A 23,353-nucleotide genomic window follows, 5' to 3' on the forward strand; every position below is an offset into this window, starting at 1 on the left:
ATATGTAGCCGGTGCATGCACGTTGCATCCGGCACGAGCTGCACCCGTTTTGCCATAAATTAAATCCACGATCAACTTTCTTAAACGACATCGACGACGTGACGCGAAACGTTACGGTATGCATTTCTTTCGGCCCACCTCTAAGGTTATTGAGTTCCTGCTTCGATACGGCTGGTTCGCCTTGCCATACCGCGCCCACTATGGGTACCGGTAAATGGACGCCCGGTCAAACTGCATTTTTCCCTTCGTTCAGCTGCACCGGTATTATTCGCGAGCCTGGATAATGAGATAATCGTCCCTTTGTTTAAAGCTTTCCTTCCGTTTCGACTTAAACAGCTTTGTCGCATAGACTTGCGTCTGATGATGTACATTGCTGTCCGTAAGTCAAGGGATATTCATAATTAACAATTGGAATTGACTATTTTAGGACTTAAAAGATATTTACAAGATATGTTTTTATAGGTTTTGTGCAGATTTGTAATACAACATTAAAGTAATTTAAATTTTATTGAAATGCAATAAATACAATAAATATAGGTACAGGTATAAAATTAAATTTGATTAAAAAAAATTAATTCGTTAATCGTTCATAATGTCATGGAGTTGTTTCAAATATACTGGGACATTTTTAGGGCTCTAAAACATGTAAATTTTCATATTGTTCCTTTACATTATTAAATTGAAAATAATTAATATTCAATAATAGACAATTTTTATACATCATTTACAGAAGTTTTCATTTTCAAATGCTTGGGAGTTTTATATTTACATTAAAAAGTAAAACTCTAAGAAATTATAAATTATAATAATAATATAATATAATCTTAATTTCAATTAAAATAAAATCTCTATCTACAAAATTGATAAAATACACAATAATTAAATTATATTTCATTAAACGCAATAATCACTGTGAGGATTTTACAAGTTCTTGTATCTGATTGATTCATAGTGATTTATGGATCAGGTTACGATCACGTATCCTCCTTTTTAGATCGTGGGATCCTCCAGTTTGTTGCGATAGCCTGGAGAACGCCAAAGGTTGCTGAATGAAAGTAACGTGACCCCAAAGTGCGCGGGATCGTGGTCACATTTATAAAAGAAATTATTATGCAAAACGCAGGGCGTCAACCAAGAAAATCCCACTGACTACCATTTACAAAATACCAAACATATAATTTATTTTAAGGAGAATCATTTTTCTGCTTAATTGATTATAATTGAATGAAGTGGAAAATTATAATAAATTAAATTTCATTATGAATTTTGCAATAAAGATGACGACAATTGAGATACATTATCAAATTATGATATTTTGTAAATATTGTATTATTGTGATGTTGTGTGTTCAACCAATGAAAGCACAAACGAAAGAAGACATTTCTTTTAATTAATCAGGAAAATGCATTAATTAATTTATCACATTTCTAAAGAGGAATTTGTGTAAAATTCGTATAGCCTTCTTCCAGGAAGTTCAACTTGTTCCCTCTTGTACACCTTGTGATAAGATTATGGACAAGGCTCTACTAACCCACAATCTCTTAATTATAAATGCATACGCATGAATAATTCAGTATCCAATAATCATTTCCATCAATGTTATTCATCAGATTTTTACAGAGGTATAAATTTTAGATAAATTAAGAAGTAATAAATTAACAATTATTAGATTGACGACTAAATTCGTGTCTTTTTTATATATTATATATCAAAGCTACCCTAATAACTAATAATTAGAACAGGGTAACTTTTCCTAGCTGACATCCACCACATCAAAAGGGTTAATAATTGATTTCTATAAAGTATACTTCGTAAAAATTTTGATGAATACAAATTTATGCTTGGGTGTCAGCTTGAAGTGTTTAAATATAATTTCTGACTTAACTTTTACTGAAGGTGTACGAGTAGCCATCTGGAGTCCTATTAAAACTCAGTTTCCCTGGTGGATAAAATCTTCGAGGTGGTGGTGTTGTAATGGCGTTGTATTGTGGCAATGGCCTTGCAGGGGGTTGATACTGTGGTCTGGGGTTGTGATATGAAGGAATAGATTGAAATTCGGGTTCAGGTTTGTACTGATATTGCGGCTGAGGTTGATACACAGGTTGTGGTTGAGGTAGAGGTTGAGGTTGAGGCTGAGGCTGAGGTTCGTAAACTGGTTGACTTGGACGTTGATACTGCTGTGGAGGCGGGTCGTATCTTGGTGATTGATAATTAGGTGGATTGTATCTTGGTGGTTGATAATCAGGTGGATTGTACTGTGGCAGAGGCTCATATTCCGGTCGAGGTGGAACTTGCGGAGGTGGAACAGGGATACCATCTCCAGTAGCCTGAACAGATAAAATATAAGTTATAAATATAAGTTAATAAAATATAAATTGTCAATTAATTAAAAAAAATTAAAATCATTAACATTTAAATGGAACTTTCATAAAGAAATCAAATTAAAACAGAAAATCACCAAAACTTAATAAACCATTTTCTTCTTTTCTATTTGTTTAAATACTTTCAAGAGAAAATTATATTTATACGTTATGTCGTCAACAGGTAAAGCTTAATAGAAAAATGAAAGATTTAATGAGGTACTCCAACGTACATACCTGAAAACCATTTTTACCAGCAGTGTAGGACACCGTACGTCTTTGACCCGTCGGATCAACGTAGGAGTAAGACCCACGACGATTTCCGTAAACGTCGCTTTCCTCTTTGAATTCCACGCCATCCTCTTGCGAATAAGCGGCGCCAAAAGTTCCGTCTCCGGCTAAATATCTCGCATCACTTAAAATTGCTGCCTGTTGCGGTGGTTGGTGTTGACCACTCGATGATTGACACGATATTAGTGTGACAGTGCAGATTAACAGGGTCTAATTAATTCAAATTTAAAACTTTAGCAGAATTCCTTATTAAATATTTAAAATAAGCAATTAAACGCTCTTTAAATAAACTACATGGTATTGCAAGTGTATCACAGATATAAAGCGCAAGTGATCCACTATTGGTACAATGATACAATGCGCCCTGAGTAGTTTGATACGAAATTGAGAGTAAGTACTCACGAATAGAGTATCCATAATGGAGTGACAACAACAACGTGAGGCGATGAGAAGTACAACAGTGCCGGAAGAATCATCGAGAGGGGCGTCTTATATGGCACATTGGATCACGTTGACCTGAAAAGACCTTGATAGTTGCCTGCGCGCCCTGGCTCTAGAATAATGCAGATTGCACTATGATCTCCTACCACGCCTTTCGACTACCACTCAGCTTTCCTCCTGGTTACTTGCACTGACATTTCTTGGAACAAAGTTCTCACTGTCGAACTGTAGTAAACATTTGCATCGCCATTGGTGCAAGAATCTTTTCGGTATTTTATTTACATTCTTCTTTATCCCTCATGTACTATTCGGGATAAATCGGTGCATAATGGATATCCAATCTTATTAATATATGAGAGATTTGGAATCAAAGTGATACAAGTGACATTTTTAAAAATTTCTTTACATAGTAGTGTTTTGATCCCTCTATTCCTTCTAACCCTTAAAGATCCCTTACAGAGGTAATAATGGTATTGACCAGATAATGTATCATCTCATATCGCATGATACAGTTCAGCACCGACACTCGTCGTTGGTAAACTAACTGATTCAGGTTCTCGACATTAAAGTACGCGACAATTATACCGACGGTGGGTAATACCGACGGTGAGTAATACCGACGGTGGGTAATACCGACGGTAGGTAATACCGACAAGTGAAATATAAGAACGAAAAGCAAAATATAAGACCTAAAGACGAACAAATCGTGAAACAGGGAATTCAGAATAGCGATAGATACGACCGGATCTAGCGAGAAATACAAGACCTAGATAAACAAACAAATCGCGAATTAGTGAATGCAGGATAGCGATAGATATGACCTATAATAGTGAAGGATTAGACCTAGAAAGAGTATAAAACGTTGAAAGAAGGAAATATAAGAATATACATAAACTCATTTCTACTTACCTGTGATCTGGGTACATTGAAAACTTAGAAGAAAATATAGTAGGATACTTACCCGAGGTTGTATATCGACATAATGGCATCCGGGATGTCAGGGACCCTAAAGCACCGGTGATTCTCTGCATACCGACATATCATCCTGGGGTGTTAGGGACCCGGAAGCACCAAATATTACTCTAAGCATATACAAATATACAAATATACGTAATATACAAATTTTTTATTTAAGGTGATGCGAGCGTCGAGGCCGAACTTCGAATTCCGCGTTGGTAAAACAGTCAATGTTGCATCGAAAATTAGACCGATCAGAAACAGATTTCAGCGCCACCTCAATTGTCACCTTTCGCATACCCGCATTATTTGGGGGCATCCTTAACATCCCTGTATCCCTTATATCACTACATTCCCTATATTCCTGCATCTCGTATATACCGGTATTCCTTATACCTCGGCATCCCTTACATTTTTGCATCCCTTATATCTCTATATCCCTTACACTTCTGATTCTCCCTGCATCTCTTGTATCCCTTCAACCCTTATAATAAATATATTATAAATATAATAATATATTATAAACGTAATAATATATTATAAATAATATGCTTATGGCCACTGGTTCGAGGAAAGGTAAGTAAAGGTAAGTAAAGTCTCGTGAAAAATAATTTTAAATTTAAATTTTTACAAAATTTAGTTCCTTTTTCTGCCGCCAGAGGGCGTTGCTTCGACGTCGAAAATTTAGTTCACATTTTTGCCGCCAGAGGGCCAAAATTTTTGCAAGGGTTAGTTCCTTTTTCTGCCCCCAGAGGGCGCTGATTCGACGTCGAACATTTAGTTCACATTTTTGTCGCCAGAGGGCCAAAATTTTTGCAAGGTTTAGTTCCTTTTTCTGCCCCCAGAGGGCGCTTATTCGACGTCGAAAATTTAGTTCACATTTTTGCCGCTAGAGGGCCAAAATTTTTGCAAGGTTTAGTTCCTTTTTCTGCCCCCAGAGGGCGCTTATTCTACGTCGAAAATGTAGTTCGCATTTTTGCCGCTAGAGGGCCAAAAATGTTGAAAAATATTCTCAGCTTTTTAAATTAATTAATTTGAAATAATAGAATCTCTCTGACTGGTGTTCTAATGAAGCATTTAATTAAAAAATCTTTTGTTATTGTACCATAATAACTTAAAATACTCCTACAGAATATATAATAAAAACTGTTATGCAACAATATGTATTAAAAATGAAAGTGAATAAAAAATTAGCACCTCGATTTTACTCGTATATGTTCTACACCGTACATTCATTTCACTTTCCTTTAAAACAGTTGAAAATTGTTACAAATTATTACATAATAAAACAGTCTAATTATACTTTCATTGTATCATTTTACAAAAAGATGTTTGCAGCTGATATTAAACGGTGATGGTAAGGAACGCATTAAAGTCGAACACCTTTCAGTAAATGCATTATTTCCGGTATGTCGTTCACACGAACACCGAGCAATCTTGTTTTTCCGGCTAGATTACAATCTAGCGTTGCTTTGAATATCAGGTTTAAGAAACAAATATAATAGAATTCAGAAAAATTCAAATATAATTATCTTTAAACAAAAAACGAATATAGTTTAGTCTAATTAATGATGAAAGATTTTTCAAGTGAACGATGGTAACAAATGCCTGAAAGATATAACCATTTCCGGTATACCATTCGCACGAACAATGCGTTAATTTGCTTTTCCGGTGTATACAGGTTGTTAACACGAATCGGGCCGAGTTGCGTTCTATTTTTGAGTAGTTCGATGGAAACGCAGTTCTTCCTCAGCCGATGGACTTTCTCCGTCCGTTTCCGTGCAACGAATCCTTTTTTCTCGTCGTGCCTTTCGAATATCATCGAGGAACTTTCCTCGTCGAAGGTTCCCCGTTTTTTGATCCGGCTGTAGCAGAATCTTTTTTCCGTCACCAATTAACTTGTTGATTCAATGTGTCTTACAACCAGATCGTTCGTTTTCGAGGTCCCTTTTCCATCGTGACCGATGAAATTATCCTTTCGAAAAGGAAGTTGATAGTTTTTACAATGGCTCGTTGGAAAAACACTATCCAAGGTGAAACAAGGCGTGGAAAGTCCCGTTTAATGAACGGGACTAACTATGAAGATGTAAAAAGAACTCGCATGTGCCGTTTGCTTTCTCCTTGCTCTATTTTTCTCGGGAACGCATTATATGAAGAGGTATTTGCTTTTTATAGGGAAAACGTTGCTTACATTTATGTAACTTGTTCTCGTTTTCATGCATTTCTGAATGATTCTAAAAGATATTAATTGTAAGATGTTTCTCATGGGATGGGTTATTAGGGATCCATGGTATCTAGCAAAGATACAAATTTAACCGTCTCAAAGTTTATCACTAACATCACAACAATTTATATTTAATTTTAAACTCCATTTCATTTCCATTTTCTAAATTTTAAACTATTCTACTTTTTTAAACATTATTTTTCTAAAATATGAAAATTTTCTGGATTGCAATGAAATTAGTTAACCCTCGCACCCCAAACTCAGAGTTATTTTGACCTAGTGTATATATTATTATTTTAGGTTTTGTATATAATTATAATAGTATTCTTATGGATCAAAGCGACCCTGTACTCCACCATTGCGTCACTCATAAAGCATTCGTCTTCCAAGGGTTAAAGAATCTTTTATGAATTAACAAAAAGAATGGAGTAAAGCATATCTTAAATAAATTACATCCTGTATAAACGTTCTAATCGTGTTCTAATATCAAACTCTATAGCTTCTCATAAATTTCAATTCATATGTGGCAATAACAGAGACCAAGGAATATCCAGTTCATATTATTGAGACATAATATACATTCACATCTGTTGCAAAACATATTGTAATCTATGATGTGAATCATAGTCTGAATTCATCTCTTAAATATGTAGGTACTTTCACCCATGGATTGCTAAATGCAGAATACTTTCCTATTTTTATATTGATAATAAAAAATGTTATCTTCTCGTTTACTCTTGTCTGACTAAATCGTATTTGAACAAAGAAAGTAACAATTAATTACATTCTACGGTAACACGTAATAACGAGGAACGTTGGATGAATTAATTATGGATTTGCAGGAACAGAAATTGCTGTCAAAAGCAAAAGTTACGTTACATTCTTGTGTACCTTAGAACAGTGTAACGTAAAAAACTTCCTGCTTTCGTACTTTTCCCTCTCTTTCCAGGAGTACGTGTCGTAATGAAGGTAACGAGGATCTGGTAATTTCGAAAATTACTGTGATTTTTCAGTCATCGTAAAAAAAATGCCGACGTTTGCCTCCTTAGAACTCTAGTTTATGAGGTTTTCAGAGTTCCTTTAGAACCTATTACTGCTCCCTTCTATTATGTTCAAATAATATCCTCTAATTTTGTTCGCACATTTTTTTCACTGTAATCGACTTGATAAATTTTCGTCCCGGAAATTAGTTCCTAGAACTGTTCTTTCGTAACAAGAAAATAAAATTTTTGGTCATTTTTGTTGAAAAAATTAATCACTAAACAGTTCTTTGTATTGACAAATTGGAAAAATAATAAAACCTTTAATTGTAGTTATTATTATATTAAAATTTCTTAATTATAAAAGGATTTGAAATTCATTTTTGTTATCAAATTCTTCTTATTGTAACTTGTTAATCATAATTACTATTTTAATGCAACTTCTCACGCGAAGGCATTAATCTTGTTATCATGAAATCGCGTACCTTAGAATTTAGATTCTGTGAAACTTTCTCCTTAAATCAACCAATAATTATCTAGTTAACTAAAAATGTACGAATAGAATAATTACATTGCACTGCTGGAGACATAAATTTCTGCATGTACACCATTCCTCGTCAATTAATTTTTTGTAAAGGTGCATTTACTGATGCACTTTCTATGAAGTACATATATCCGAAATATAATATTTATTCGTAGTAGCATATTAATATTATCAAACATATAATTTTACTATTTTAGCAGCAGAATTTTCATAAGTACCTTAATTGATTAAATCAAATTAAAGAGTACATTAAAATGAGTTACACAGATTTTGAATCAACTTGTATATAAAACTGATATATTTGCATTGAATTGCATGTTCACTCTTGGGACACGAGGATGCATCCGAAGATAAGCTGTTATTTACAGTATGTCCTGTTGCATTTTTATACACTGGAAAGTTCAGGGGCGCAACAATGGTACTCAATCGTGTCGCTGATTTAAGATTTTCGAGGAAACTCGATAATTTTATCGTCGTTTCTTGTTTTTCCATACAAAGTATCCTAGATCCTTTTAACAAAGGAAGAGAGTTTATTCTGAAGATGCAAATAAGAATAAAATGTTCAATTGCAGGGAATCAATTTCTTCAATTTTTATTTATTGAGAGCTTTAATATAAAAGATTGTTTTTATTAATTATCACATATTTTAACACCCTGTACAGTACATGATTTTTTATTTTTTATTCTACTGTTTTGAAATTCTTCGAAACTGTTATTAGCTTTCATCAATAACTGCGATTTAAACCAATTATTATAGGAAACCGTTTACACGTTGTAAAAGTCGTGTATAATCTGTATGCAAAAAACCGCTTACGACACACATGGGAGAACAGCCTTTGTCTTTCTTTTGAAGTTATTGCATCCTGATTACTATTACTCTGAATAATAGTGTTTTTTAATTTGCAGAATAATACCTGTTATGATGTGTAAAGTATAGCATGAGGACTTATTATGTAAGTTGGAAAATTAGATCATAATTCCACTCTATTATTTAATACCATATTTAGTGGTATTGGGGATTATTATTATAAATTATTAAATTCCATAAATGTTGCTTAGCTAAAATTATGTAATGATCCATAGTTAAATCGAAAATCATTAATAAAAAATAAAAAATGAAATGAAGGTTGACTGAGAAAATATTGAAAGATAATTTTGTGTATAATGAAGAAGACTAATTTGAAAAAAGAATGACACCTCTTGTGACATTTTCCTTTAAAAGAAACACGGCTGAACCTATTTTCTCCTGTGTTGTGCTTTAATAGAGCACAAGAGAACTATTTGATCCATGAAACCGGTTTCATTGATTTCAAGATTTCTTTGACTTACAAAGGAACTATTGAGTAACAGCTTGTCTTAATTTCGTGCTAATTACAACGCGGTATGCAGTAGCTTTTTCTAATTTCTTCTAATTAATAATAAATGTTTCAAATTAAAAGTTACCTTGTTAATATTGTTAAGATCAAAAGAAGCATCCATAGGTACTACCTGTATCCTTTCGTAAGACCGAATGTTCAAGATATCAAATTTTCTGACTGCCATAATAACACATTAATTACAAATTAAAACAAGGAACTACTTCTTCATGGAGTAGTAGCAAAGCCATGGGAAACTGAAGTAGCAATAGCTGCTGCCTTTATCCTTTCGTCAGGGTAGCAACTTTCAACATAATTGATTATCTAGTTATCCTCTTGAAATTCTAATTGTAAATTAAGAAAGATCGTTTCTTCTGCGAGGTAGCAAAGCGGGGTAACCTAGGACACCTCGTTGTCCACAGCTTCCTAGATCAACTTTGTAAGCGGGTTGCGCCAGCGACGCATTCTCGCAATCGGCCACGATAATATCCCGAGGGCTTCGGTTCGCTCGTTACCCAGAGGCAGAATTACTTTAAAAGTAGGTAGCCACCGTCCGTCTGCTTGGCCGACCAATTACACCGGGCCGACTACCAGTATATAGAAGAGCCACGGAGGCCCTGTTGGCTGATTTCTGCCCGTACACCCGTGAATCAAACATCCACCATCGGTTTCTTCTCTCCACCAAACATGAGACTTCCAGTGAGTGTGAAATCCTCTTCAAACTATTCCATGGTGGTCTGAGTTGTTTAACTGTATAGAATTTTTTCGGGGGGTTTCAGTTTGAGTGTTGTTCAGTTTTTTGGTTCTTTGCTTGGTTTCAGTGAGTGATACAATTATAGTGTACTTGTGATTGAAGAGTTGTCAGTGACGGAAATTAATCTCTTTAAATGTTGAGGATAAGTGAAGACTGCTGAATGGCGATGAGGGTTGATTGGGTCGTTTGACACTTTTATTTATGGGTTTCTAAAATTCTGACTTTGTGATGTTCTATAAACGAAAATTGAGTAAAGGAGATAATTAAGAAAAAAAAGATTAGAGAAATATTATTTTGAATGATATTGATACTATAGTAATAGTGTAATGTAAGAAATTAAAAACTTGAAATTTGTAATTTTTTAAATCAATTATTAAGTACAGTCAACTTGGTAATTAATATAATTCGATTTAATTAAAATTAGTAGAGTTTCCTTACTTACGTTTATATAATATCCTTTTCTTGTTTCTACTTGCAGGACGTAACAATAAGGTTTGATTATTTAACTTCAGAATAGGTTGCATGATGATAAGAATGGAATGTTCATTACTGAGAAGTGTATTTTTTAACGCTTTCTTAGCACAGTTATGTTACTTTCGACGCACGAACTATTTTTCTATTACATGTAGTCACTTAAATTTTATTTTATATTACTTTCTCACTTTATTAATTTATTTTAGTTTTCAAAATCTTCAAACGATTAAAAGCTTTATTGATTTAATTATAACAAAAATTCTTCATTAATAATTACATAATTAGTTTTTTCTTGTTACATTTATAAATTAAGATTGAATTTAAGTTATTAATTTTTAAATATTCAATTCTTAATTGCTCATTCATTAGTAATATATTGCATAGTTATTTAACAGTTCAAGGTTCGATTCACTCATGCATGCTTGGACTTGGCAATACTAGTAAGCCTTTGCATGCTTCATACGATACTGAAATGAAACTGACTTTGCATCAAATTCTAAATATCATGAATCATAAACAAAATTTTACATTTAAAAAAAAGAAATGAGGCTTTCCAGAAATGGGAATTTGCTGGATCTTCACCTATTTCACCTATCTTTACCCGAATTAAATAAAAAAGATCAAATTATTTTATAAAAAATTGCAATATAGCAAAAATCACTGCAAGAATTTCCCTGCTAAGCACGACTTAAACAATTCTTTCCAACAGTTTTCAACAATTCAGAACAGTTACGAGACGGAAATCCTTCTAGGTACTTAGTTTGTTCATTGAAACATACTCAACCTCGATTTCCCACAATTAAAAGTTATTAAGAAACAATTCAGCATGGTCTCTGGCTTAACTTTACGATAATTCCAGTATTATAGAAGGAAGTGAAACGTTACGAAGCATTATAAAGTACGATTGATGGTTAGTTGTAACACGCTCGGTTTACGCGAAGTAACGGGATAAAAGCGGAAACGTAGCATGGTAGTGAAATGTTTTACCGAACAAAACGATCGTACGAATGCTCTTCCGCGTGCAATGTCTTCGCTCTCAGTTTCTTTCGATCCGTAGAGAAAGAGGAGTTCACTTTCTAACGGATCCGATTACCATTACAGCATCGTTGCATTCGTCCTTTTAGGGTTGGTTCTCATGGCGATTCATTTTTCCATCATTTTATCTGTTTACAGATTCTACTGATTGCTTTAATTTCGACAGTGGTGGCGCAAGAGAACGCGCAGCGTTCTGTTCGAACCCCTCAGGCTCAAATCAGGTATCAAGATCCCAATGGTGAGTACATAATTAATTTATTCAATTATTTCAAATAATTAAGAAAAATCCTCCCAGAAAATTTGCACATTTTTTACTTATATATGTACCAACCACATCAAATAATTTATAATTGTACAATTTTATTATTAAATCATTAACACTGGAACTACCAAAGTGGTCAAAATGACTGGTTTCCAGTTTATTATTTTAAATTATAAATTTTATCGAGGTATTTTTGTTGAAATGTACGTTGGCTGTTATCGAGTTAAAGATTGAATGTACACAGGGTGTTAAAAAATACCCTGATTTTATACCATTATTTTCAAATTAAAAGTAAGTGTGCATCAAACGTCGGTAATTCCAGTGTTAATATCTTCTTTTGTTGCAGGTCTGAAGGTGGACTGGAAACTATTCTCTCCCCAGACCCAATTGCGATCTCAGTATCAAAATTTGCAAATTTCTCAACAAGAACAATCTTCTACTTCTACCCATGCTGCACAAGCTCATCCCCAGCAACAGGCACAAAGGCGACCTCAACAATCTCAGCTACTGGAAATCGACCCAGACGAAGTGCAGTACAAATCGTACTCACAGCCTCAAGCTCAAGCAGCAGCTCAACAAGAACCCAGTCAGATACAGTACAAAACCTATGAACAGCCTCAAGTCCAAGCAGTACCTCAACCAGATCTTCATCAACAGCAATACAACACCTACGTACAAGCTCAACCTCAACCAGAAGCTCAACCAGATCCCCAAGCGCAATACAACGTGTATGAACAGTCTCAAATTCCAGCTGAAACTCAGCCAGACCAAAATCAGATACATTACAACACCTACTCCAATGCCCGGTCGCATGCCAAACAAGTGGTTCTAGAAAATTACAAGCCACAACGTCATTACGCTGAACAACCTACTCAACAGTACTCTTCGAACGTCATAGCTCCTCAGGATCAGCAATCAACAAACGCCGATTATTCTCAATACGATCAGTCGGAAAGTTACGAGCAAATAGAGCAACAGAAGTCCAGGCGGGATTACGCGAATAGTGGATTTCAGGGTAGAATCGTGTACAAACACGAATTGGAACAGCAACAACAGCAGCAGCAGCAAGAGCAGTACGAACAGCAGATCGATCATGTAAAAGTGCCTATTGAGAACCTTCCTGTTCCACCACCTCAGAAGCTGATCTTCCATAAGAACATGCCTAGGGAGATTCAAGAGTTATTGCAATTCCAAGCTGAATTACCATATAATGTAATCGCAAACAGCATCAGTTACAAGCCGAAGACGGTGTTCGTGCCTAAACCGTTGCCGCCTGAAACTAAAGGGCCTTATAGCTACCGCAGCAAGATCTATTACGTGAATAATGACAGATACGAGCCGGATTTCGAATCGATTAAACCTGTTGAAGAGGAACAGAATCATTGAACGAGGATTTTTGAGGTAGAGGATTCGTTTGATGATTGGCAGTGGCGGCTCGTAGCTGAAATTAGTGGGGGTGCTGTTTCAGAAAATTTTTAGCCTTTGTTTTAAAAAACCGAGAGGGACAGTGCTCTCTCTCCCGCGCAGCTTCGCGCGCAGCTTCCTACGTGCGCATGCGCACACAATCAAACACCACGCCGCTGGAACTAGGAAGCGCACAGTTCCATACAAAGATTTTTGTATCCTTTTCATAAACTGGGGATTAAGCTTAAGGATTATGTATTGTACAAGCATAAAGAAATAATTACAGAAAAAAGGACTCATTATATTAAATGTTATCGATAATATCAAATGGAAATAGGGGGTGCCGCAGTTCCACAGTGCCTATACGCGAGCCGCCACTGATGATTGGTGTGTTGAAATTGGGATATGTTTAAGGAAGTTTGAAGAAATTTGAAGACGTTTAAAAAGGTTTGAAGGAGAGGCGAAGGGACTAACAATAAGTTTGTACATTTCTGTGCTTTAAATTATTATAATATGATTATAATATCAATGTTAGTTTGGTGGGATAAGCAGAAAATTTAAATTGGAAAATGAGATGATTGTTAACTAAATAATTCTACCTATAATGTGTCTCACTGTACATGTCAATCTCCATTGCACCATTTAATGAGTTAGGGTATTTAATTTCAGCTAAATAGCAATTGCAGTAAGTATCGAACGAAAATACGAAATTTTACTCCTTCATATTTCCCTCAAACTCTCAACTTTCTCTGTGAAATAGAAGAATTAAACACTTACCTTTCTTGCTTCAACGCGTCGAGGAAAAAGGAAGTTGTTAAGTTTCTGGGTTATAAACGAAACTGATTCTTGTATTTTTAAGTTGCACGAAATATTTATCAATCTTCTCTGTGTTAACATCACCAACTCTAGCTTTAATTGTTTGCTCTATTAACTTTCTTCTATAGCTTTAAACGGGCATAGTTATTTGTTACCTCTGACTTCGATATTGTTAGACAAATTAGTCAATGAGGATCTGTAACGAATGTTTATGCATTTATAGAATATTAAAACATCCCAGGAATATGTAAAATATACAAAATGAACAAATTAAAATAATATAACATTGTAAATGATTCAAAGGGCAAAAGTATTTTATAAAAATATATATTTGCATAAACATCCGTAGCTTAATTATTACATTTCGTGTTAAAATAATATTGTATATTTAATGTAAATTATATCAATAATTAATTTTTCCAGGATAAATATTTTTTTACTGAAACTATTGACTTTTACTTTACTGGTTTTACCATTCAATTCTCACTAATTAATCAATTATTCTTCCAATAATAATTACTTGATATTATTACATATACAAAAAGAAAGAAGAAAGGAAACTGATTACTATCCTTTATTTTCCTAAAGCGTCTAATTGATCTATAAAATTTTATTACGAGTGAAAGAAAGCAGAAAGAATGTACTTGAATACATCAAATAAATTATTCAAATAATTTCCCTCACGCTACGAAACCAATTCACCATTCTAGTACATAACATTTTTTCCATCGCGTGTCAGTGAATGACTGGAAGCAGCGTGAACGGAACTTCCGGCGTAAAAGTAACTTACAAGTTAGTTTCGATTACGAAATGGTTATCGACCTGTCGAGCACCGCTTCCGAGGTGAATTTATTAACCCTTTCGCTATAGTCTACCATAAAGCATTTACATTTCAATACAATAAAAATTTCCATATGAGGATCAAAACCAAAAACATTCTATACTAAAAAATTTCTCGTTGCAAATAAAAATTTACGAACAAAATCATTAGATGTTATGTTAGATTAAATAATTTAATATAAAAACCTATGAATACAGTTTCCGGCAAAATTAAAGAGATTCTTCAGAAAAGTTGATCTTTTTTTCTAAATTTATTAGAGTGTAGTCTTGGAGTCTGTGCAGATTGTAAATCATGTATTTGTTAACTTTGTTGTTAAGATAAATCTGTTCTTATTAAGTCTTTAGGTAGAAAGTCCGATGGTTTCCACCTTTCTAATAAAGACTCATGTTCGATCGGTGATAATGGAAAGCGATATCTTGTGTCGATTACGCATAGACTGATGGAAAGTAAAAGCATCTGTTTGCTTGATGATATCTGGTACGGAACTGGATATAAGATTGCGATTCAGTGAGGTTTAAGATCATTGTCAGGAAGTAATGATACGTAATGCTTAGTTGAATACCAGCTAGCTAATTAATACTTTGACGGCCATACATCGGCTGTTTTATATGAATCCTTATAAGAAATTATTTCCTCCAACTTTGTTTCAAGAGATACATTTTATGATTATAATAAATTTTATCTAGGTGGTCGTTGTATGTATTTTATTTTTCTCACCCTATGTATATTATCATTATAAAAGTGTACAGTCTGGTCAGTGAACTGCGAAGGGAGTAATGGATTAGTATAAGTTACTATAAAAACGAAAGTTCCAGCACGCTAAAGTGCAAAAGCGTGCATAATACAATTGCCAAGAGTAACATGAATCGATGCATAATGCGTGAAGGCCACGAGAATAATTTTCATGTTCTTCCTTGTCCGGTGAAATGCTGTCACTTTCGTCATGAAATCTAACAAGGTACAATCACTTCAGAAAAAGATTGCTTTAACAAATTTAAGAAATTTTATGTTTACTTTTAAATGGGCTGTAATATTCGAGGATTTTAAAATAAATCATAAATTCTTCTTACTCCTTACTAAAATTAATCAAATTACAAGTGTTTTAAAATTTTCACTGATTTTGACATTTTTCTAGTAAAAATAGTACGACGAAAGTTATTCATCTCTGTTACCTAAGTTTAGCACGAATAGATTCATTAAGTGATGCACAGGATCGTTGCACCGTAACCTTTGAGTGCTTTGTGCCTGGGAAACGCATCTCTGAATCGCATTCTAGGACGATGGCTTCAACGTGTACCGAGGATGCAATCGAATACTGTTTTACATGTAACGAGGATCTGTATAATGTATAGATTCGCATCAACTAGCTTCTATTAGTTCCCGAAGTCTATTCAAAATGGGCACGAGATAATTGAATGCAATTTCTTGCAGTAAGAAAATTGACATTCTTTCTTTCAACATAAATAAACATTGTATTAAGAAAATATAATTTGTATATTTTGTATAAATCTATTCAATTATTTCAAGTTGAAAATAATTACTTTTATATATTTTGAATGACATATAAATATTTGTCAGTTTATTTTGCAAAAAAATGATAAATTTGATAAAAATTGAAGTCTGTAAAATTAAATATGTATACCTCCAATATTTCCCTATACAGCCAGCTAATTAACTCGCAAGGCAATTAACAAATATTTTAGGATACAGTGTAGAAGAAAAAAAAGGAACACCACTGACGGTGAAGCTTGGTGACACGAACAATTACAAAAGCTATACAAACCATAGAGTTAGTTCTATGTAATAGTAATGGGGAATCAGTAATACGATGGTGGAGGTGGTAAGAGTAGTCACATCCCCGTCGTTGAAAGGCACCTTTTACGTAGCCGCCTATAAAGTTGTTCCGGTGACCGCGCGACCGCCTCAGATACACTCCACCCTTGAACGCATCGAGCAGCCTGCTTTCTCGCGATGAATTTGCTGGTAAGTAAATATTTTCATTTCCTTATTCAATGAAATCGTAATTATCACAATCAATCAACAAAGTTCCGTATAGTTCATTAACATTTCTTACTTAACAATGTAGATATTATTTTTTCAATTTTTCAACGATCATTAGTTTCATAGTATTCCTAGATTTTAAATTTTCTTTATTTTGAAGCAATGTAAATTTTGTTAATTAAGATAGAAAATATTACCTGTTTATTGTTTATTTTTAATTTTAATGAAATATACAGAAGTTTTGTTAACAGACTGCATTCATTATTATTGATTATCATACATACAATTATATATTGTGTCATTTATTACTAATATAACTACTCTGTATGATTCTCAAATTAAGAACGGGGTTGACAGATATTTAAGATTCGAAATTATTATATTGTGTAAAGATACGTATCGCGTGTGGTTAATTGTAATGAAACAGCACCGGTTAATTAGCGGTTGTGTTCGTGCATCCTAGATTAACTGGATAATGAGCGGTTGTACTGATACTGTAAATTGATAATTAGTATACAGTATTAATATAATTAGTAAATATAGGCATACTGTACGTATCTGAATTAAGTAATACTTTGATTATTGGGAAATATTAGTAGAAAATTTTCTCTAATCACAGTAATTTGATCAGAAATAGATAATACTCTTTATACGACGTTGCGTTCAAGAAAGTGAAATGTTAGGTTCGATTACAATCGATCCGAATGTTCAATTTTACAAGATCTTCCTAAATTGCCTGTACAGCTACATTGTAATAACAATTTCATTGGGAATAGGCAAAGTATTACAAAAAATTTATTTCTTTACGGTTAAGGAGAATGATAGGTATGCCTGTTCTAAAATGTCACGCTTTCTCATATTACGAGTGAAATAAAGTAAACGTGACCATAAAATCATCTGTGTTATGCTGAATGAAGGTGCATGATAGGTTTAGAATTAAAAAAAATATATTATACAACATGATATGTTATCAATTTTGTAATAAATTCCTCGACAGGAGGACACTTGCAGACAAGTTGAACCCGTAATTCGAACTCTTTCCTTCTTTTCTCGTTCGAATGATCGAGTCAGACGTGTCTTGTCGGTTAATTTATATTTCACTTTCTACCGGCGAGCGTATAATTCCCGTAACGGTGTGCTTGATCGTTACACTTAGTCCCGGTTTCCAGATACGTTTCGTTGCTTTTTCTTGTAGTTAACTTGGAATGTTTAGACGAGAGATTCCAACGCGTCGCCATTTCCCGATTACGGAAACTGCTTCTGTTGGATATATGTGAAACTTTCCCTTCGAACTGGAATCTTATCACCTTAAAATTTGATTCGAGCGAATTAATATTTAGGAATAATTAGTACTATTTATGCTGAGAATTAAAAAAATTTTGAAAATTTTAAAAATACAAAGAATAATTATTTCAAGATATTTTTCTTCAAATTTGGAGTACTTCTTTATATATTAGAATTTTTTAATTAAAAACATTAGAATAAAGTGCAATTTTTAAAAAAATTAAAAATTTAAGGTCTTCAAGGTTGGTTTATTAAATATTTTATAAAAGTTAGAATGGTATTATTATTGGAAAATATTTTCTGATATAATAATAGAAATATTTAGTGAAAAGTATGTTACAAATGATATAACGGAAAGAGACACTCTACTTAATATCCTATTACATGTCGATTTCCCTTTAACATAATCGAATGATATAATGCATATGTACTTCCATGTAGAATATCCTTATAAAGAACTTTGTGAAAGGTGATAAATTACTCGAGAAAAGGAACTGATTAAACACAATTAAGATCATTTAATTAACTTAATTGATTTTAACGAATAAATTTACATTATGCAGCAGTTTGAAAGAACTGCACTTTCTACGTTATGTGTACTTGCAGTACATAGTTTTAAGAGTAATACTCTATCATATAATTTCATAAATTGGCTTTTTGAAAATACCATTTTTTGCAGTGTTCTGTTATATTTAAAAGCATGTTATTATCAGCTTCATATGATCACTAAGAATCTAGTCTTGAAGTTGCAACTTTCCCTTGCAGATATATTGCACCGTTCGCGAAATACAATTCCATATAAATGCATAGAACACAAACCAGTGTGTAATCACTACTATCACTGTTTCTAGTTCCAACATATTAGAGCACTGTGTTATGCAATCAACCCTCAAATAAACATTTTTCCATTTTAAACATCTTTTGCTATGTAATTCCATTTTTAACATTAAATGCTGCAACATTTTATTTCCTAATTTAAACTTTCCATTTAGTACCTTACGAAATTAATATGATAGTAATATTATGAAATCGATGTAATATTAATATTAATTTGGTAGATAATATTAATTCTAGTTAAGAAAACTTCGACTTATTATATAAATTCCAGTGTAAAATAATTTCATGAAAATGGAATGTATAAATAATGATTGTATTTTATAGGTTTTACTGCTAACAGCACTGCCCATGTGCATAGCACAATTTTCAATACAGGGACCTAGTGACGGGAATCGAGTCGCCCAGGGTTTAACAGTACAGGAAGGGAAAGGAGTTCAATACACAGAGCAAAGTGGTAAAAGATAGATATGAGTTACTGATACTGTTACTACCAGAAGAAAAATCAAGTATAATGTGTCTCCCTGTCTCTGCGACCAATTCACTTCTTGTTAAATCTATGACAAATTCTTTTGACATTTCTATCGAATTAGAATGTTTAATCAATTAAAGTTTATCATACACCAAATAGATCTTTTTACTGATTGTCTAATAAGGAATTAAATATATTTATTTATTTATTTATTTTTATTTAAATATATTTATTTCATTTAGTTATAATTATTTCGAACGATACTCGACACACTTGGCTTTAATTCTTTTATTTTATTTTTATAGAACCGGTCAACGGTGGCTTCACCATTCAAGGTGCTCAAGATAGTCACTCCAATGTTCAAAGTGGCTCAGATGGCCATACAAATTTCAATATTCGAGGTTCCAGTGACGCCGGTGCAGAAAGGTACAATTTCCAAGGAGCTACTACTGGAGGATATAATATTCAAGGAGCAACGGATGGACATAGTCAGCCTCAATCGTACATTCGAGGCTCATATGCTGGCGATCCTGCTACTAAATCTCTTGAGTACAATGACCCAAGCGGTAAAGTAATATGAATTTTACATTAAAATAAATTAAAATCAAATTAAAATTAAATTAAAATTGAATTAAAAATTAAATAAAAATTACACAGTAAAACTAATTAAGTAACTCTTTAAATGAAGGAGATGTCTAATTCATGTTTGATTGGTCGTTAATATATCATTTTTAGTTCTGAAAAATTCAAAAATATAATGCGATATTAATACCAGTTATTTTATTATAATGTCAAAGGTAAAACACGAGAAAGTTCCTAAAGCTTGGAATCTAATTTGCATAGTACATAAGTAGATTTATACCATATCATATGAGACTTGCAAGTTTAAGAATCAAACCTGTTAGTTTAGTTATCTGAAACCAAACGACTCTATACTTTCTGAATCGTTTTAATCCAATGCTTGATCGTCAGTAAATCGTAGAAATACTTTTTTTAAATGTAAAGTCAAGTCCACCTTCACTTTTTTAAATGAAATGTGGAAAGTTTTCTTGAAACTAGACTTGAATTTATCAACATGTTAAAAATTCAGAGAGAAAATTTATAGAGAAAATAGTTTGCATATTTTGCACTAGAACAGACCAGATCAACTTATGCTTTCCACCGTTCCACACAGCTAGTTCCTTGATTCTTAATTTAAGAACCAGTTTAGACTTCACACAATTACGTCACTCCAACATTCCAGACAGTCCTGTAATTGCCGCAATTCGACAGTGAAATATCAATTGAAAGTTAACTTGAAATTTTATTATCCTTTGAAAGGATCAAGGGTGAATTGGAGATCGTACGATCGTCAGTCATTGCCAGGGGCACAGCAACAGACGCAGTATTCGGAAGCCGTGGCTCCGGCACCACGACCACGGCAACGCGGGCATGCGCAACGTCAACCGCAGCCCCAACCGCAACAGGAAATAGTGAACCCGATACCATCAAAAAGCTTGGACAGTGCACCAGATTACATTAAACAGCTCCTTCAGTTCCAGGCTCAAATTCCATATGTAAACATCATTCCTGAACCGTTTAGGTAAAGTGCATTTTAATCCTTTCGGTGCATGGATGCATAAATGGAGAAATTGGATGTACAAATATTTTGGAAAAAGAGAATTTTATGAAAGATAATTTGTTATTTTTTGTAGATACGATGCTTTAGTGACGACACAAGAACAAGCTCAAGAAAATCCACAACCTCAGTACCAACGCGTGGAACAGGAAGCTCCAGAACCAAGGCGTCCAGCTTACCGCGGGAAACCACGTGGTCCGTCTAGACATAGACGGCAAGCGCCGGGACACAGACCGGAAGCTGGGCCGCAACAAAAACAGAGACCTTCGCAACCACCTGCTGAGCCACAGTACAGATACTCAACGAACCTACCACCAACGCTACAGCAACTGTTAAAATTTCAGGCGCAGACTCCTTATATTAATATCATACCTGAACAGTTCAGGTGAAAAAAATAAAATAATTAATTCAAAATGGATAGCAAAATTCTAATGTTTAATTTCATATTTTTTATTTTTCTAACTTTAAAAAGATTCTACATTTTTAGATTTAATCCAGAAGCTGCAATACAGGAACAGATGCACCAGGTGCAAAGTCATTATCAAGATCTGTTGAGACAGCAACCATCAAAGCCAGTCGTGCAAGCAGCAACATTTGGAAGAGCATCGACCCGAGCTCGAGCTCAAGAACCAGAAGAAGAGCATTCCAGACAAAGAAGACAAGCTCCTCATCAGCATCCACAGCCACAGCAACTACCAGCAGAACCTCGACCACAATATTCGACCAACCTCCCAAGCGACATTCAAAATCTGCTGAAGTATCAGGCTCAAATTCCATACAATATCATTGCCAATCAAATCAGTTATCGCCCTGAAAAGCCTTACATTCCTCAACCTGTTCAACCTTCTGCACCTTCTCAAGAATCCCAATACCAAGCTCAATACCAAGCACAGCAAGCTCAATATCAGCCTCAACAAGCCGAGTACCAACCACAGCAAGCTGAGTACCAGCCACAACAAGCTCAGTATCAGCCTCAACAAGCTCAGTATCAGCCCCAACAAGCTCAGTATCAGCCCCAACAAGCTCAGTATCAGCCTCAATACCAACCTCAACAAGCTCAGTACCAACCACAGTACCAAACTCAAGCAGACCGATATCAAGGACAATCAAGTGGATACAATCAGCAATATAACAGTCAGATACAGTATCCCTCTGGATACAAACAATCTGGGAATGAAGTTCGTCCTGTCAATGAGAATAACTACTGAAGATGATCATTTATGATCAGATAATTGTTTGTACTTTTTTTTTCTCACTTAATTCGATGTTTTACTTCGTTATTAATTAATTGATTAAAAGGGTGTTTTGACGCGTCGCATGTTATATGATAAAGAAGCGAACAGAGGAATATAGTAATTAGTATGTTAAATGATGAAATGGAAGTGCTATAATTATAATTATTCAGAATAGAATCTTTCACTATTAATTCATTATTCAAGGGTAATTAAAATATGAAGAGAAAGTATTCTGAATACCAGAAAATTATACTAATTATTTCTAGTAAATTGAATTATTAAATTATCATTTGTAATACCAAGAATGACTGCTTATATTATAGCATTCGACATGCTAAGTTTCTAGAAAAAATTAATTAAATGTTATGGCAATTAACATGCGACACGTTTTGAGTGATATGCAATTCAAGAGAAATCGTATTTGCTGTGATTTTTTTTAAATACCATCTAAAATCGATAATTTTTGCAAATTTTATATACATTTTTCTCCACTCAAATTACGTCCAATTACTTTTACTAACTGAAATAAGTTTTTATTTAACAGCTTAAAATTCGCAGCAAAGAGATTCTTGCTTGTTTTCAATCAGTATACATGAACTAATATTTATTTCAATAAATGATATTGTTTTTTATTTTGTTACAAATGCAGTTGCGATCAGTGAAGGAATAGTTTTGAAATTTGCAAGCTTTTAAGGAAAATTGAAATATTATTGGTTAATTATTCTCATTTATCATGCTGAGAAATTTCACTAATGATTTGTCTTATTTTCTTCAGTAATTAAATCAAGCCGGATATATTTTACTTTTGTTGTAGAGATCAAAGTAGGTTGCAACTTTCCTTGACTTTCCTTCTCTCTTTAAAGACACCGGAACCGGAACTCTAATGCCCGGATAATTTGAATGAAACAAACGTGCACGATACTTTAAGATCCAGTGAAGGAAACAGGTTGTCATAACGGAAGTTATTTGATATTCTAACAATTTTTATATACATATGTAGATTGAAAGGAATTATAATATCTTCCGGAACTTATTGCTACAAATGAATGAAAGAACAAAATCAACCAATTTCTTCAATTCGTGAGAGAATGTTTCCGAAGAAGCATCATACATATAATGTTTATCTGTTTTTATACTTTTTATACTTTCACGTTTTCCAATAAAATATTTG

General features: G+C 33.7%; 3 protein-coding genes across 3 annotated transcripts; 2 read left to right on the plus strand and 1 right to left on the minus strand.

Annotated features, from left to right (window-relative positions):
- Positions 1-852: 852 nt before the first annotated feature.
- On the minus strand, positions 853-3,099 carry LOC114874286 (early nodulin-75). Its single transcript, XM_029183455.2, has 3 exons — positions 3,054-3,099; positions 2,598-2,861; positions 853-2,327 (listed from the first exon to the last, which is right to left on the minus strand). The coding sequence occupies exons 1-3, from the start codon at positions 3,066-3,068 to the stop codon at positions 1,881-1,883; spliced, it is 726 nt and encodes a 241-aa protein (XP_029039288.1). The 5' UTR covers positions 3,069-3,099; the 3' UTR covers positions 853-1,880.
- Positions 3,100-9,839: 6,740 nt separating this feature from the next.
- LOC114874303 (putative mediator of RNA polymerase II transcription subunit 26) lies at positions 9,840-13,063 on the plus strand. Its single transcript, XM_029183479.2, has 4 exons — positions 9,840-9,851; positions 11,554-11,653; positions 12,024-12,307; positions 12,440-13,063. The coding sequence occupies exons 1-4, from the start codon at positions 9,840-9,842 to the stop codon at positions 13,061-13,063; spliced, it is 1,020 nt and encodes a 339-aa protein (XP_029039312.1).
- A 5,517-nt stretch (positions 13,064-18,580) lies between these two features.
- LOC114874305 (putative mediator of RNA polymerase II transcription subunit 26) lies at positions 18,581-22,155 on the plus strand. The gene is made up of 6 exons (XM_046285136.1): positions 18,581-18,628; positions 19,185-19,314; positions 19,635-19,895; positions 20,650-20,911; positions 21,024-21,332; positions 21,435-22,155. The coding sequence occupies exons 1-6, from the start codon at positions 18,581-18,583 to the stop codon at positions 22,153-22,155; spliced, it is 1,731 nt and encodes a 576-aa protein (XP_046141092.1).
- Positions 22,156-23,353: the final 1,198 nt, after the last annotated feature.

This window comes from Osmia bicornis, chromosome 3 (assembly GCF_907164935.1).
Source record: "Osmia bicornis bicornis chromosome 3, iOsmBic2.1, whole genome shotgun sequence".
Taxonomy (NCBI): domain Eukaryota; kingdom Metazoa; phylum Arthropoda; class Insecta; order Hymenoptera; family Megachilidae; genus Osmia; species Osmia bicornis.